This window comes from Phyllostomus hastatus, unplaced genomic scaffold (genome assembly GCF_019186645.2).
Source record: "Phyllostomus hastatus isolate PE091 unplaced genomic scaffold, TTU_PhHast_1.1 phas_contig_98, whole genome shotgun sequence".
NCBI lineage: Eukaryota > Metazoa > Chordata > Mammalia > Chiroptera > Phyllostomidae > Phyllostomus > Phyllostomus hastatus.
Genome location: NW_025333999.1, coordinates 13,056,888 through 13,074,844, shown reverse-complemented (window position 1 = coordinate 13,074,844; position 17,957 = coordinate 13,056,888). Strand labels below are relative to the sequence as shown.

Sequence of the window (17,957 nt, the reverse complement as noted above, 5' to 3'; positions counted from 1 at the left end):
GCAGTCGTCTTTAAAGCGGCCACAGTGAATCCACTAGGAGAACCAGAGGGGTTGGGCCCTCGATGGCACACCAATGACCAATCATAAAGTTGGTCTCATTTGAATTCATTTTCTGGCCGAAAACCCAAATCTAGAATGAGTCATTAACTTGAGCTGTTTCCTGGTGACACCACTTTGCATCTGTAGGACTGGGTACACAGTCAAGAAATTTAGGCCTCAAAATTCTCCAGTGACAATTTGGAGGGAAAAAAGTGAAAAGTAAAATTTTTATTTTCGTGTGTAAGAACCTTCTTATACAGAGGTGCTTTTCCTGCTAAGTTCAAACCACAAACACCATTACATGGCACTGAAGATGAAGCACACCTTGAACCCTCTTCCTGACCTCACCAAGCAGCAACAAAGGGAGATAAGCTGTCTGGATCAGCCTGTGCCTATACATTTATCTCCTGACCCTTGGATCAGGAGATAAATGAACAGATAGATAGACAGACAAATAAACAGATAGATATTAGATCAGCTAGACATCTTTTTGGATATATAAGAGAGTAGGTTAGATAGCTAAATATACAGACTAGATAACATAGATGATAAATTAGATATAGATGATAGATTGGATAATAACTGAGACAGATACACAGACAGATTCACGTAAGTACCAGAAGAGTCAAAATAATTATTTTTAAACAGTATGGTACAAACAAGCTCACTTACTCTTCACGTAACCCTAAGAAATAGAAATCTATTGTCTCCTTTTTATAACATGGAACTAGCCATCTAGAAGTATATTACATGATCACACTTGGACAAAAAGTACTAGAAAGAGAAATTAAACATGCATCTGAGCCTTGGAGTGCTCCTCGGCCACAGTGTTACTTGCAATCTCACCCTCTGAAGCGTGGCCAGTGACTTTCCCCAGCTGGGGCAGAAGCTGGACAGAAGATCCAAGGGCTGCTTGAAGAGCCTACGATTCTGTGTGATTACCAGGCTCTTTTGATATTCCCTCACAGGCTCCCCACAAGGACAGGCTCCAGTTCTGACCTATCATTAGCGGAGGATTAGGTCATAAACACTGTCGCTTCAACCTAAAGGCCAGTGGGTTCTCTCAGGGAAGCCAGCACAGCAGGTGGCCCACAGGGCAGGGACACACTCCCACCCCAGCTGCACCGGGCCCTCTCACCCTCTTCCAGCTCACCACCTCACCCCACTAACTCCAAGTCCTAACCAAGGTGCACTCTAGCCAAGTAAAACCTCAGGACACCAAAAATAGCAACTGAGGGAGGAGCCCCTTTTCGGTGGCATTAGCTCTACCCACCCTGCTTCATAGCTTCTGGAGGGCACCTGGCCACAGAATCCACCAACCCAGGTCAGGACCAGGGAATCCGTCCCCTTCCCTTCAAAAAGAGGACCAGACACAGCAGGGGATAGAAGGCATTTTATAGAACCTTGGCCGACATCCACTCAGCTTCAGCAGAAGTCCACCTAGGGGAACAAACACCTAGACCCACGGCTCGTAACCCTGGCTGTCCCCAACCTTTTCGGCACCAGAGACCAGTTTCAGGGAAGATAATTTTTCCATGAGCCTCAGCTCATGGGGGTGGAGGGGTGGGGGGAGGTTCAGGATAATTCAAGCGCATTACATTCAAGCTCATCTCATGCTGTGTGGCCCAATTCCTAACAGGCCTGACCAGTCCATGGCCTGAAAGCTGGGGACCCCTACCCAAGAAGCTTACAGCTACCAGAGCCCAGGCCCACCCTGAACAATGAAGTCAAAAACTCTGGTCTGTTTTATGAAAACTCCCCTGGGGATTCTAGTGTGCACTTGAGGTTTGTAACTAGTGCCCTGGCTCATTGCAAAATCCCTTCTACCAGAGTCGGCCTCAGCCACAGAGACCCAGCCCCCGCAGCACCCTCTCTGTCATTAGGGGAACATTTAGTCACATTCAAAGAAAGCTGCCTCCCAAATGGGTTAACCAGAAGGAACTCTAATTTCTACTCACTGAATGCCCCTGTATCATTACCATGGCAGTTAAGACGGACTAAAAGCAAGGAATTTGGGTTAATGGCTTCACCCAACAGCAGCAGCAAGTCAGAGGCAGAGCCCTCAAAACCCAAAGAAATAAATAATCATTTTCCCAGGAAGAAACAGGGAGGTTGGCTCAAAGAGGGAGAAAGGGAAGAAGAGGAGAGAGCCTCAAACGGAGGGGGTGTAACATGCAAGTGGCTTCGCCAACCACTCCCAAGACAGTCATTTTCCTTGAAAAATGCAAAACCATTGATTTTTTAAAGAAAGAGTATTCAGCTATTATGGGCTCTAATGAAAAGCAAAGCAAACCCAGGCAGGGGAAGTGAAAAGAGTGTTCTGTCCTGGTTCCTGTCTTGGACAAAAGGAGGTATGTTAAACAAAACCACTGAACAGTTACAGTGTGGCTGTGAGGAGTTTTCTTAAGTGACTACGTGGGTGAGCTCCTCCTCACTAAACAGCCTTTTCCTACGGCTCAACCCAGAGTCAGGCAGGGCCCCTGCTTGGAGGGAAGGGAAGCGTAAGGGCAGGCAGGGAGGGGATGGCGGCTTCCTGGCGGTGCTTCCCCAGCCCTAGGATTCCCAGGAAGGGCTGCCCAGGAGGTTGGGGAGAGAGGGAACAATGCTCTGGGCACTGCAGCCAGAACAGGTCTGCCTTCATCAGTCCTACCTGCCAGGTAGAGGGGCCCCAGGATTTCATATCAAAGAAAAGTGGTCCCAGAAAAACAACACTAAAGCCATCAAAAGTAGGAGCAACAGGGATGAGGTCCAGTTGCGGCTCAGGGAGCAGCTTCTCAGGCAGCTGGCGTGAGCAGCTTCCACGTGCTCAGGAGGCCTATAAACATAGAAATCCAGAAGTCTCTGCCCAAACCACTCAGCCAGGACCCAGAATGTGAGTGTCCTTGGATGTCTGTGTGTCATCCAGGCTCTTATGTAGCCAGGAGGACCCCTGAGCCCATGGAATGCTCACCACTGAAAGCCGGTCCCTCACATCTGAATACTTTGTGGAGCCCCTTGACTCCCCTTCCCTCACAGCCTCTCCTGGCTCTGGCTGTCATTCAGAGCTACAGGAGTGGCAGGAAGATCCCAACAGTGTGCACATCCCGCTCACTAGAAAGTCCGAGGATGGTCTCTGGGTGCATGCCGGTACCCCAGCCTCTGTGCCCACCCCTCAGGGCTGAGTCAGAACTGGAGAGGGGGGCATGCAGACATCATCTGCAGAGAGGACGGCCCACCCCCTCAGGGGCTAGGTGGCTCTCTCCACTACCAGCTCTCTCTCACTGCCAGAAGCCAGGCAAGAAACCCTGGGGAGATTAGGGTAACTGCTACAAAGTCCAAGACACAGGTAGGGACTAGCGACCCAAACAGGACTGTTCCTCCTCTGGGAGGGCCTAGCAGACCTTAAACACTACTGGCTAGGAGGCTGGTGTGTGGAGCCCAAGCCAGCAGCCTCCATCCTGAGAAAAGTTCTTAGTACGTGTGCATGCTGGGCCCCTGGAACAGCTGTGCTATTTCTCCAGACGCATCATTTTTTCACTTTCTTCCTGTATTCTGCTTGGCACCAGGTGTTAGGTGATCATCCCAAAATGTCCCAGGGAGTGGACAGATCCTCCCAGGCCAGCCACTTGTGGTTGTGATTTGGACAGAAAACACCTAAGTGGGCCCTGTCGTTCCCACGTCCCATGGTGTCCCCTGGCTCGCAGCAGGCCCTCCTGTCAGCTCATGTGCGGCCCCACCCATGTGGAGCCCAGGGAGAGAGCTCAGGAGGAGGAGACGGAGAGCCTGCACCAACAGCCATCGGATAGCGTGGCTTTCTAATCGCCAGGCCACGGGTAGATTTTGTGGTGACAACTCTGGTCCTGGACTTTGAAACTGCAGTCTGATGTGGTCCGGCTATTTTGTAAACATTTTCTAACCCGAGTCAAATGAATGATGCAAAGGGAATAATCAAAGTATCAATTACAGACACATTCATATTATAGTGTGTGTGTGTTCACACACGTGTACTCGTCAGAAGCAGGGAGCAAACCCAAATGCCACATGGATGAAAAATGACGAGCAGTGGCTGTGCCACAGGGACATGGAGCCACGTCTCTCAGGGCAGCCCAGCCAGCAGGGCACAGGGCACCACCTCGCCTGCACTCAGGCTGCCTGCCTCCGGGTAAGGCTCTGCAGAGAAGCTGGGATAAGCTCCAGGGGTCTAGGGAATGACCACTGAGTCTGCCCCCGTGCTCAGGGCCACTCTCAAATGGATCTGACACTGTGCACTCAGGGTGAGAGCTGCTATCGCCGCCACCTTCAAAGACAATCCAGATGGAGGGAGCAGTCCCCATCCACAACCACAAGGCTGATGCTTGGGCTCTGGGCTTTCCCCTCCTGCCTCTCTCCCCCAGCTGCTGCAACACAACTGTTCCCTGCAGGGACAGCGGCAGGGGGCGCGGGGGACGACACAGCAGAAATGAGGCTACTGGTGAAGAGATAACACAATTAATACCAGACTGTACACCATCCTCAGGCCCCAGGAGTCTCAGTCTTCTGGCATCCGTCAGATGAAGCAGAAAACCAAGTCCTTGTTAGTGTATGCATCCATCCGCCCATCCGTCTGTCCAACAGCAGGCAGTAATGGGGCAACTCAGGAGTGGCATGGCTGGGTAGGAGGGGAATATTGAAACCAAAGAGACAGAGGAGACTTCATCAAACTGTAACACCAAAAGAATGTCTTAAGGGTCATGGGCTAGAAGCCCAATGTTTGCCAAGGTGCCAAGAAGTAACAGTAGATTTCAGTGAAAGGGGCTGAGCAAGGGCTTAGGGACAGAGGTGATACCCAGGCTGCGCAGAGGAAAGAAGGGAAGGGCATGCCTGACCGAGGTGACAGCGTGAGTACAGGCTGAGCAGCAGCAGGACTGGGCCATGTGACAGAGGACTCTGCACTGGGCTACATTCTCTGAGCAAGTGGAGCCACGGGGGTGAGGGATCTCCGAGGACAGACAGACATGCTCAAAGCTGCACCCAAGAAAGAGCCCAAGCAGCAGAGGCCAGATATGGGGGCATTGGTGAGACTTCTTAGAAGTTGAGGAGAAGACAGAGGTCTGAGTCAGGGGCAGTAAAGAAATGGGTACAAGAGAGAACACAGAGACAAACTGATCCGATTCAGCACAGGGTGACTCTGTGGGATCAAGCTGGCAAGACAATGCTGCACAGCACCAGAGAGAGGCAGGAGTGGGAAGAATGGCGAGTCCAACTGGGGAGTGCTGCAGCAGGGCCTGAGGCACACCCAGGACCACATCCAGGGAGAGAATGACGAGTCCAGAGATCAGGAGGAACAGGGGCCCTTTCCTTCGTGGCAGCAGCAATCTGTCCTCATCTTCTCTGGGTTCAAGTCCCATCCTGATCCCTGCTGGGTCGCACCCAAGGGGAGAAGAAGCCCCCTCAGTGTACTGTGCTTGGGGTTCCATACTCTCTGAGGGAGAGCCTTGAATTCGGGTTAGCAGAAATGACAGACAGGCTCTTGTCTCTGGGCCGGAGCTCCCATTCCTTGGAGATCTAGGATCCACGGAGCTGGTATGGACCCCCAAGGTCTGTACTTTCAAACAATCACCAGATTCAAATGCAGAATCGCAGGTCCCACCAGCAGATTCTCTCTACTTTGACAGGTTAGGTGGGGCCCAGGAAGCTGAATGTTTCTGGATGCAACCAGGTGACACCCGGTACAGCCTGCTGGTTGTACTCAGAGAAGCCCTGCTCCCAGCAAATGTTCAGGTTATACCCTCCTGCAGCTGGAGTCTCTTTTCTCTGGCTCTGTAGAGATCCAGTGGTGGGGGGTTATCTCTGCAAAGATGAGAGGTTGCTGACACATCAGGTGATATGAATAACACAAAGGACCACATCTGAGTGCTTATTACTATGGCCGGTGCTGCTCTGATGCCTCCACATCACTATGTGAAATGACTTCCCCCATCTTGCAGTTGAGGCGATTGAGTCGTAAAGTCAAGTCAACCAGCTACTGGTGTAGAGCCGTAGCAGCAGTGTTCCACACCTGCCACCTGCACTGAAACGCAGGGCACATGTTGGCGAGTTGTGCCCTTCCCTCTGGCCTCAGTCTTCCCCTCTCTAAAATGGAGAGAACTGTTCCTATCTGCTTCCTGGAGACTCTGGGGTCTTAACAAAAATGATCACAACACTGCTGGGAAGTCAGCAGAGGTTTCCCCAAAGAGCACCCCTGCCACCTCGGGACCCTTCAGCCAGGCCGGATGCTGCCTGTAGGTCTCATCTGGAGCCTGTGCCCACCCGTCACTGGATAGAAAGGGCAGAGGGCATTCCTTCCACCCACGCTGAGTGCCTCACACAAAGATCTGGTATGCAAGTCTCAATGGAAGGCTCTGTTTAACGGCAATAATATTATTTTCTGCTGCTGGCATGTCACCTCCACTTTTAAACTGGGAACATTCGGCTGCATTTTCCTCTGCAGACAGTGTTATTTCAGACACAGTGTCATTTCAGAAATGTAGCCTCCAGGTCCTATGACCTGAGAAACACATAGCAGGGGGCAGGTGAAGACTCACCTGTAGGGCAGGTGACATGGCTTGGAGAAACCCAGAAAAATGGAAGGAGGTGCAGGCTTTGTTATACCAATTTACTTCAATGGCTTGTTTCTGCAAGTTTGCTCCTGTGGCCTCGGTACTCATTAAAGAAGCTCCGATTTCATCGAAGGAGCAGATGAAGCAGAACATAGATACCAATGAAGTCACCTTAAGCTAGCTCTTCCTCTTTGTAACGCTCCCTCTCTGAAAAGCGTGCCCAGGCCACGCACTCACTTGAAGCAATGCACAAAGTATGACCAGCCAGCAGAGAAAAATCCTGATTTCCTCATCTGCAGTATTACCACTTAGCTCCTGAGGGAAGGGCAGATTAGTGGGAATTCTGTAAAGGTCAGTAACCATGCAGGTCATTTGTAAGAGTGGTTAACATTTTTCTCTGGCTGTAAAGGCAGTGGAGTTTGGGATGACCACTCAGACCACGGTCGCTGCCACTCTTGATTTTTATTCATTGGAGTTTGCTCATTCGGCCCCCTACTCTTCAGCCCAACTGACTGCATGCAATCATATTCGGCCTGACTGAGCAGGGCAGGCAGCCTGAGTTTTCTCTTCCCCTTTATTCCCATCTGCCATTAGGCCATTTGCTCACTATTCTGATCCCTGGGCCAGGTGCTGGACTTGTGGGGATGTCCCTTGTCCCTGCACAGAAGGAACCACCTGGAATGAAGGAAAAGAAGTGCACAGCCGCTGAGAAGAAAGGCCAAAGAGAAAGTCCGGGCATCAGCAAGGAGGGATGTGCCCACCTGGTGAAGGTGGAGGGGAAGGGAAGGCACAAGAAGTAGGAAGGAGGTAAAAAATGGGTCAAGTGTGAGGAGCAGAAGCACATTCCAGAACGACAGAGAGAAGAGACTGAAGGGTCTTTCATGTGCGTCTGAGAAAAAAACAGGGCCTTTCTATACCCGTTAAACAGAATGCATTTTATTAGAGGTAAACAAACTCTCTGAGCTCAGTGACTTGTCAAATGTGGGAGCTGGAAAGGACATCCAGGGTCATCTAGTGAAAATCCTCCATTGTGCCGAGGAGCAGCTAAAGCCCAAAGAACTGAGGTGCTTGCCAAGGTCACAGCAAGTTGGTGATGGAGAGAGACCAAGACTGCCGGCTCCTGGCTGGGGACATTTCTGCCACAGAGGCTCCGGCCCAGCAACTTCCCCCACAGACCTCGCTGACCACTCACTCAGGAAATGTCACCTGTGGCTTACGAACACTCCATGACCAATGCAGGGGCCTAAAGGGACCTCATCTGAATTCCACACCAGAGGCAGACTACAACCTTGACTTGACCTTGCAGCTCGACACTCAGTGCTTTTCAAGTGTGGCTCCCCAGCTGGCTCAGAGGAAGGACAGAAATGTACAAGGGTGCCAAGTGCATCCTTACAGATGGTGCCGACCGAGCAGCAGGCTTTCCCACTAGGTCAGAGTCCCAAGATGTGAGTGGGGCCCCCTTGAGAACTCCCCCACAAGGTTAGAAAGTGATGTGTGCAGCAATAAAGAAATACTAAGGCTTTGGTGTGGAAGTTCTTTAGGGGCAGGGATGAGAAAGCTGAAGCAGGACAGCGGTCCCTGATCCTTCAGACACCTGAGAGAGCAGGGCCAAGACAACACGCACGCGGAGGTGGGTATGGGATTGGAAGTGGAGGGGAGCTGGGGCTAGGCAGGGATGGCCGGGCAACATTCTTCCAGGTGGGGGCATGGAAAAGAGACCCTGTAGTCACAAGTAAAGAGACCATCATTCTGAAAAATAACCAGTTAAAACAGGTTTCCCTAAAGCACAAATAGCTAAGTTCTTTCAACTTTGACCCCTTTCTGAATTGAATTGTTAGCTTTTAAGACAGATTGTATGTTGACTTTCACTCTTGGATAAAATCTTTTTGTTGCTGTTGTTTTTAAATATGTGCCGGCCGGTCCACTGTGCAGCTTGCCTACCTCCTCAAAAACATGATGCTATTTGTCAAAGGGACAATCAGCAGACACATTGAAAACTGACCATTCATAAGCAAACTCCTAATGCGAGCATTGACCCCAGGAAATATACTTCAGATTTGGTAGAATGAAAAGCATAAATCCTTCAAAGCAACATATGAAGAGCAACTGGCTGTTGGTGGGAGCAACTTCATCTAAACAACAATCAATATTATCTACAGGTCCTTCTCCAAGCAAGACTGCCCAATTCCATTTATGTCAAATCCAGGCCAGGAAGAATTGCCCCATTTGATTTTCTTATCAGTGGAATAGAGATTCCCGGTTCAACATCTGCTGCACCCATTCTCTTTCTGAGAAGATGCGCCCTCAGGAATTCTTTAAAAATCAGAATCAAATACTTTTGAGCAAAAGCTCAAAACTGATAGCTTTGAAGATTATTCAAAATGCTGTGTTTGCAAAGTGGCCACAATCAAATCCCATTTTCAAGTTAACTTTTGTCTAAAAGTTCTCAGGCAGAGAAAGCCAGAAGCCACTCCTTTTACCCCACCATAATTCTCTGGATCCGCATTCTCAAGTTCCACTGCAGAAATCAGAGCTGGACAAAAAATGCGAGTGAGAAGACAAGACAACCGCCTGGTCCTCCCACCCCCTGCTCCCTCAGGCGACAGGTCAATCCACTGCTCAGTTCAGCAGCTTCTAGAAGGAAAGAGTCAAACAACACAGACTCGTTTTCTCACGATGAAGATTCCCAAGTGCTAACATCATTATTTTACGCTGTCTTACTGATCATGGTGGTTCCACCAGCCAGGGCTGCCTTGGTGCCTTGAAAGAAGTCATCAGCCGAAGTCATTCCCTGCTCAGGCATCTGGAAGCGGGTATGGACGTCGATCCCGCCGGGAATCACCATCCTGGAATGGGCCTCGATGGTCTTCACACCTCCTGGCACAATCAGGTTTTCTCCTATTTGCCTAAATAAAGGGACAGGATGTGACCATGGTGGTCAATGAAATGTCCTCGAATTGAATGAAATCTGAAAGACACATCCACAGGCCCTAACCTATCCTTCCCTGTGTTCCCTAGTCTTTTCCAGCTATTGTAATTATTCGTAATATTGGTGCACTCCCCAGTCCATACCCCTAAGAGGCAATGAGGCACTTACTAGAAAATAAGTCAAATAAGGCCTCAGAGGCCCAATCAAAACCCCTAAGATCAAATAATAATGAGGCCCCAAGAAATTCACATAAAAATGCCACTATACTTTCTCTATAAACACACAGTTGAGATAATTATCCTACAGTAATTTCCTCCAGACCTGGTTATACTTTACAAACATGTACTCTTCATCAAATCCTTTGTAATATACAGAAAATAGGCGGGAAGGAAAAAATAAATAAAAGTGAACACTATGATTAAAATGATTCAAAAATTTGGAAGCATGGCATTAGCAACTCAGATATAAGGCAGAAAATTAATAGTCATTATGTTGAGAGACATGAATTCATTTCCAATTTTATTTTTTTAATCTCTGCTACATCTTTCTACCAGTTGTTTTTTTTTAAGAGAAAAGCAATCAAGAAGTTGATAAAGTTCAAAAATAAATTAGTGACAACTAAATATAGCACCCAGGCCTGACCACTTCTAGGCCAGTGTCCTTTGCTGGACCAGATCATGCTGCCTTCTAACTGGGGTAAAATGGGACAGACAAGTCACGGTATGTGAGCGCCTGGAGTAAAGACTGTCATAAGCAAACACACATGGAGAAAACATTAAGTGTGGAAATGGTAAGACCTATTTTAAAATAGGTTCATAAATCAGGGGGTGAGTTTCCAAGCAACAGACACATCCACTGCAGTTTTCCACTCCTCGGGACCAGTTTGCTGCAGCACTTGATGAATGCTGCTTATTCAAAAGGTATCATTTACAGTGGTGTTTGTCTTTAAACAGATGTGCTATTCCTCTGGAGCCCTCTGAGCGGTCCCAGTCGGAAGGGCACAAGGATCCTGGCGTGTACTCCGCTCACTTAACCCTCCAGAATCCAAAAATACCCTACTGCAGCAACCACTCTGTTGTTAGTGACACAATACCCAATAAACGCAAGGGCCGTCTTACTGGTGTTTGTTGGCACTGAAGAGAGCAAAACCTGAAATTCTCTTAGATGAGGCAGTAATTTGTCTATTACTTGGTAATTAATTTGTTGTCCTTTGGTCCCAACCACTTAGATTTTTGATTCAGAAAGCAGATGTGCTATCTTAACAGAAGAGGATATAATTCACATTTGTGTCCTTCATTTGGGCAAGCGTGGAAACAACTACATTCTAGGAAAACCTTTAATCTACTCAAAAGATCCTTAAGCATTTGAGCTGGCAACAAAAAGGTATTGTGTCACCTGGGTTAAAAATAGTAAATTACATAACACATAAGGAAATGAGTGTACATTTAATTGTGGCTTTGAATTCTCTCAATCTGAGTTTTCAAATTCACTAATTACTACCAATCAAAATGGGCTTAAACAGATACTAAGTCACTCTTTGAAGTCACTAAAGCTTAGAACTACATGTGTGAGTTGCAGGAAATGCTTGGGGACACTGGGAAGTTCACAAATTCTTCTATATAACACTAAGTGAGTAACACTTACTTGATCAACCCATCTTCCATGTATATGTCTGCATAGAATGACTGGTCATCATTAACAATTTTACCTCCTTTGATCAGAAGACGATCACTCTGAAACAAGAAAGTAATACAATCATCATGCATTCCTGACCCATGAGGAACTCTGGTGCTAAGACAAATGAGCTAAGGACACATTTTCACTATTCCAGTGATGCTCAAAATCAGCCAATTTTGGAAAGGTTCAGTGATCTTGGTGAGCCTGTCTGTGGCAACTCACTCATCACCTGAGTCAGAACATACTGGTAAAGCTCAAAGCTTATCACAGATTTTAAAAACAAACCAACCAAAAACCCTCTTTTCAAAAGACAATAGTTTTTAAATGGTTTTAGGCTAAACTTTATTTTTTTAAAAAAAGTACACCCGCATTTAGGGAAGTCAATTCTTGGCAAGCTTTGTGTCGGGAAAAATTAACCAAAAGTCTGTTGTCATGGCAAATGCAAAACAAACACGTGTGGTTCCACCACAAGTTTTCAGTTCAGCGTGTTCATTATATTTCCACTTCATTTGAGGTAAATCATGGTGATTGTAGCAAAGAGAAAAAAACACTTCAAGTATGTACTATTTATTATTAGTCTGTTAAGGAAAAGGTAAAGTGTTATGATAGAATGGAGGAGATGGTAAGTCCTAAAATCTTCCACCATCACAAAGTGTTGATGCACTTATAATATAATTAGTGGGAAAATATATATACGATAAGCAGCACATGAGGGCCAGGAATGCAATGAAAATGTTATGTTGTGAGTTATCTCTATCCTAAAGGCTGCTGATGGAATGAAACATTCAAGTCCTTCATTCAGTGGATACACATCTGTGCTATTCCATAATGGGTTGAAATGTTACAAGTTAAGCCAAGATTGTCCTCTTAATATGCAAAATATTTCAAAGGAATGACATTCATCTTGACAATGGTTAACTCAAAATTGTTATAAAACAACTCTCTCAGTAAGTGCTATTTATATTTAGCACTTACCAAAGAAAATATTTTAACAAATCAGTAATAAAAATATATAAACCACAAGAGACCCAAGAAGAAGGTTCTTTTACACAAAAGTACACCCGTGGATTTACAAGGTATTTATTGTTTAACATAATTTTTTAAAAAAACATTGAGACCATTTAAATTCGGTACACTTCATCCTGCTGTAGACCTTGGCAAGTCAATGGGACTAAAACAGTCAACGATTCCTGAACTTGTATAGGTAAATGTAAGAACCTTTACAAAATCCCATCATGCACACCATGACACCAAAGCCTCAAAACAAATCAGTGAGGTGGATGGAGCCAGATTTGTAACTCCCTGACACATAAAGAAACTAAGGCACACAGCAGTTAAGTCACTTGCCCAAGGTCACCTGGCCAGTACACTTTCCTCTCTACGCAGATCTCCCCCTCAGGATGCAGCTTTGACAGGATAAATCCTGCCAAGGAGGCAAGGAGAAGCCCTGCCCTTCACCACCTGGCCCCTCATTTGCTGCAGTACCTGTCCCAGCCATCACTGCGAATTCCCCAGCCAATATCACACCAAGAAACAAATGAAACATCACAGCCCTGTTCATTCCAGTGCCTTCCATAAGGCTCCTTACATAAGAGGCTGGCCGTGATGATGGAAGGAGGGAAACCATGCTAAACAGGTCCTCCACAATGCGACCCGATTTTTTTAAGGATAGAGGGGGCGCTCTTTCAAAAATCGATCTTGTTTGCTTTTTTTTTTTCCCCACCCCACACTGTCAAAACGAAACTGCCTTTTTCATTCATAAAGACAGCAGATTATTTGAGGCTGGCAGCAAACCTGCTCTCCACCCTATTCTCCAGACTCCTTCCTCCCACCAGAGAATACAGAACGTCGGGTCCCCGGCGCCCGGCCCGTTGGCATCTTGGTTGGGTCTTTGGCCTTCTAGAAACAGCTAGTACCCACTCTCGCTGTAGAGCAGCCTTGCTCAGCCTATAAATTCCTCGTCAGCACACGCTCTCTCCCCTGGGCATTTGTTTCCACATTTCGCTCCTGCGGATGGGTGTGCCCTGGTGCATCCAGGGGAAGCCGAGGTGCCCGTGGCTAAGGAGGAAACCAGAGCAAAAGCGCGCGCCCTCACATCCAGTCCTGCACATCTACACTTTTCATCACAGATCCCTTCGCTCTCTGCCTCAGCCCTGGGTTCTACCCAGCAATCAGCTGACCAATTGCAATTGCACATCATTATATAACAATGAATTTCCCTCGCGTTCCACCCTCCCTCCCCAGGATTTCATTTGGGGAAGTACAGAACCACGACTGGCAAAATTTTTTCCAAGAATAGATGGGGAGAGGATGGGCGCGGTGGAAGCAAGAACCTGCATTCATCGCTTAAGCATCACCAGTTCATCGCGTAGATGTTTCTCTAGTGATTTACAACCTAACCACCCCAAGTCCCATAACTGCACGGACATCTCCGGCCACTGTGATCATTGTCTGGCCGAGGCCCGGACGGGCCATCTGCCCCGCACTACGCGCAGCGCCATTACCTCCTGGAGCCCTGCTCGGCGCTGTCCCCAACGCCTACCCTCATAGCCCGCTTTGTATGCGCCAACACTGACGCCTCCCTGGCTGCAGAAGGGGCAGAAAGACACAAGAAAACGAGCCCTGAGCCCTGCCAGGGTTCCACCCCGGAACCAGAGGGCGAGAAAGCCAAAAGCACCACCGAAAACCGGTCCCTGGTCAACAAAAAGCCCACGCCTGGCCCCCACCCTTCACTGCTCATCTCTGCGTCCGTTTTTCCTTCCTGTTTCCACAACATCCTGGTCCACCCTGCCCTTTCAGCATCCCGCCGCTGTCATTACGCCGCCAGGCTCAAACCCGCTCCTTTTTCTAAGGAACAGGAGGAAGGCTCCAGAAATCCCTTTATGGGGGCGGGGGAGACACAGGATGAATCCATTTCCCATCTCCCCAACCAGCTCCTGGAGTCCAGCCTCGCAGCACGCAGCCCAAAGAACAATATCCGAGCTTCAACCATGCATATTCAATCTGGCATCCATTTGCTTACACCCCACAGGCCAGCACTGCAGCATCTCACTCTGACAATAAAAGGATACAGAGGCTCTGGCGCGCTACCCAGGACGGCCGGAGTGCACTCACGCTCCTATTTTAATGCCTCACAAATCATGTGGCTTATATTTCTATATGATTGCATCTCCCACCACCACGATCGCCGTGTTCAGCAACAGGGGAAAAAAAGTTGGGTCCCTTTTCCTCCCCCTCCTTTGAAAAAAAATTCCTGAGGCGTTCTGTGCCACAAAAGGTTGCTGGCCGACCGCTATTTCCCAAGTACCAAACTCACCGTGATGCGTGGAATATTTTTCTTTCCCTGATAAGACATCTCTCTCCTGGGGAAAAAAAAAATAATTTCAAGAGGGCAGCTTTAAATCAAAAATTGCCAGGAAAGATTTGGAATTTTTTGCAGAATTTAAAAAGGTGCAACAGCTCGGCTAGTCTTGCCGATAGCAAATTCCAGAAACGTAAGGGATAAATGCAATCCTCTGTCTCTCTTTCTTCCTCTCCTCCAACACAGCCCCAGCTAAGGCGGAAAAAAAAGAAAGAGAGGGAGAGAACAGGAGGGAAGGGGGTGGAAATAAACTACAGCAATAAAAGCCTCGGTTCAAGTCGGCCAGCGCGGCGCATGCGCCGCCAGCCACTCCCTTTCCTCTCAAGCAAGAACCATCCGCTTCGGGAGAGACGAGCCCTGATTGGCCACAATCGTGGGATATGCAAATAATACAGGAGGGAGCGCGAGCGGCGCGAGAGCGCGAAATGCTGCAGTGTGCGGCGAAGGGCGGCGGTCCGGGCGGGCGCCCGAGCTGGGAGCGCGCCTTTCGCGCCCTTTCTTTAGGCCAAGGCATCGGGGACTATGGCTGGCGGCAGCCGCAAAGTCAACATTGGCAACGCAGGGATAAGGGAGGGGTGATCAGGGAGAAGAGGGGGAGCCCACCCTAGAGTCGGTGGGCCTCCGGAGCGGCACGCACCCGTCCGCGCGCGCCCCGGTGGGTGCCCGCCCGCGCGCCAATCCGCGGAGGCCGCAGCAGCAGCCCCGCGTGGGGTGACTGCGCCGAGCCAATGGCTAGGCTGGCGGCGAGCACGCGACTGCACCGCCGGCCGGCGCCGCGCCGCCCGGGAGGGGCGCCGGAGCCCTCCTCCCGTGGCCCTCGCCTTTCGCGAAGCCTCCCGCGGCCTCCGCCCAGGAGTCGACTGGGGAATTCAAACGGCCGCGAGCGGAGGGAAGGGAGAGAGGCGGAGAGGTCTCGCCACAGCGCCGCCCAGCCCTACAGACGGGTGGCTGGACCTCGGCCTGGGAGCGGGGCGGCACGGCGAGCCGCAGGGCTCCCCAGGGGCGGGGAGCAGGGGCCCCAGAGGAAGCTGAAAATGTAGCCCGAGGGCAGGCGACGGGCTGCACGCGTCCGCCGCTGGGATGGACAGCCCTGCCCTGAATCGTCCTTGTGCCTAAGGCCTGCAAGGAACTTGGGGCAGGAGCCTCAGCAGCCGTTAGTCGAGGCGAAAATGACCCAATCTAGGGCCCCGTTCTCTTTAACAGTCACTCCCATCTAGACACATTTGGGGGTCGAATTTCGCTGGTGCCTGCAGATCTGTTGAGAAAAATCTGTTGGAATCACAGCACCCAAAGAGTCCAGAGAATTCACAGCACTATATACGGGCCTCCACACTACATAATGAAGCAGAAAGCGAAGTGAACTGGAGAAGCAGGAGGAATGAATGAAAAAGCTTATGTCCCGACAGAAGGGGAAACTGAGTCGTGGAGAAAGCCTCCTAGAATCACTTAAAAATACAAGGGAGTCTTAACTCCCCTATCAGAGAGTCCTCTCACTCTTACAGTGAGCATTCAAGGCCTCTCTTCTTGGCGAAAGCGATTGAACAGGCCTGGAACCCTTGCCTTAGAATCCCTGTGAAGGAAAAACACTGGCCCAGTTGATCCCAAGCAATCTACCAGGCATCATCTCTTTGGAAGGTTGCCCAGGCAGGTGCAAGGGCTAAAATCAAAGGCAGCCATGGTTTTTTGGGCTTCTCTGCTTCAGATCAAGCAATAGCTAGAATTCCTACATACTCTAAGCCATCCAGCAACCAAGGGGGAAAAAAAGTTCTATTTAATTGGCTCACACTTGCTCGTCAAAGAGTATCCAGATGAATACAAAATAATCCTAGGTCAACTGTGGGTCCACCTAATGTCTTTCTGCATCTGGCCACTTCAGATGGTTATCTGTCCAGAAGGTGTGGAATGTACATTTTCACTCCTGGTAAATTCTAAAGTCCCAGAAAGGGGCTGTGAGACATGCAGGAAGCTTTCTGACTGGTTACTTTCAAGTTCCAATTAGCTATGCATCTTGAAAATAAAATAGAAGCACCTTCCCCTCCAACCATATGATGTGCTAAGAGAAAAGTGAATTAGTACCAGCAAGTATTGGTACCAGCCTGTAGGCGTTCAAGTCACAAATCTGAAAACACACAAAATGGGCCTTCCTACCTGTAAAAGCCAACAGTAGGTTCCAACCTGTGGGATGTGAGGGGTGGGAATGAGAGTAGGGCAGCAGGGGGGTCATGTGTCCTATTAAATCCTAAGAAAAATACTGCTTGGCAAGCAAGTGAATAAAGAGATTTAAGTCAATTTAAAGCAAAATAACCTCTAATTATATGGTTTGTTTATACTTGTGTTATGTTTTCTTGCTGCTGAATTGTTTGATCTTAATGGTTTTAACTATATCTTGCTGATTGCCAATTTGCCATTGAATATTTTGCTTTGCAATGAAAGCTCCCAAGAGCTTGTCGGTCTTATTTCTATAGCCATTGATATGAGGTTCTTAGTCCATAACTGACATTTCCACTCATAAATACCCAAAGATACAAGGTTTAAATTGATTGGTCTGTTCTGACTAGAGAGAACCTAAGAGTATTTGGCACCTAGGAGATAGCAAATAATTTTAATGGACCCAGGAAAAGAACTGCCTGCAGTCTGCATTTCTTGCCATGCTTACGGATCAATGCAATGCAGTAAAGTAGAGGGGGGAGGGGGAGAATTTTCCACCCACTTTGCACTGATAAACTTGTTCATACACTCTACTTTTCACACTGCCTTTAGACAAACATCCCATGAAAATTGTCTGTAGTTTCAGATCATTATCCCTCTACCAAATACACAAACCTATTTGCAGGTATGAGTTTTCTGAATTTTTTTAAAGATTTTATTTATTTTTAGAGAGGGAAGGGAGGGAGATAGAGAGAGAGAGAGAAACATCAATGTGCGGTTCCTGGGGGTCATGGCCTGCAACCCAGGCATGTACCCTGACTGGGAATCGAACCTGCGGCACTTCGGTTCGCAGCCTGTGCTCAATCCACTGAGCTACGCCAGCCAGGGTCAGTTTTCTGAATTTTTTAAAAATTAAATGCATGTCAAACATGAAAAAGCATTGTAAGATGGCCTATTCCACATTATGACCTCTGCCAAAGCCCCTGCCTTCCCATACTTATCCCCCAGCACCCAGAAAGGGGGCGGGGGGGGGGGGCACGGAGAACCTGCCTAAACAGATCTGTGAGCACAAGCAGTGAGTTCTACCCAGGAGCCTGTCAGGCTCTGATCACAGCCTCCTCTGCAGCTTCACCTCCCATCCCAGATGCCCACACCTTCGTCACCATGCTCATGGGGCATGCAGACGCACACCAGCACACACTGCCCCTTCTCAAATTTGTGCCCTGCCCTGTGCTGTCCCCTTCAC

At 48.6% G+C, this 17,957-nt stretch overlaps 1 protein-coding gene across 3 annotated transcripts in view; it reads right to left on the bottom strand.

Annotated features, from left to right (window-relative positions):
• Positions 1-17,957, bottom strand: part of DPYSL2 (dihydropyrimidinase like 2) — a 103,002-nt gene that overhangs the window by 56,871 nt on the left and 28,174 nt on the right. Inside the window, exons 1-3 of one of the 3 annotated variants that reach the window (XM_045852977.1) lie at positions 14,519-14,849; positions 11,170-11,258; positions 9,318-9,502 (exon numbers count right to left, since the gene is read on the bottom strand). In XM_045852977.1, the coding sequence (XP_045708933.1) occupies positions 9,318-9,502; positions 11,170-11,258; positions 14,519-14,557 (313 nt within the window). In that variant the 5' untranslated portion in view covers positions 14,558-14,849. Of the gene's footprint in view, positions 1-9,317; positions 9,503-11,169; positions 11,259-13,122; positions 13,142-14,518; positions 14,850-17,957 lie in introns of those variants that run through there. The other 2 variants (XM_045852978.1, XM_045852976.1) reach the window with 2 other exon arrangements.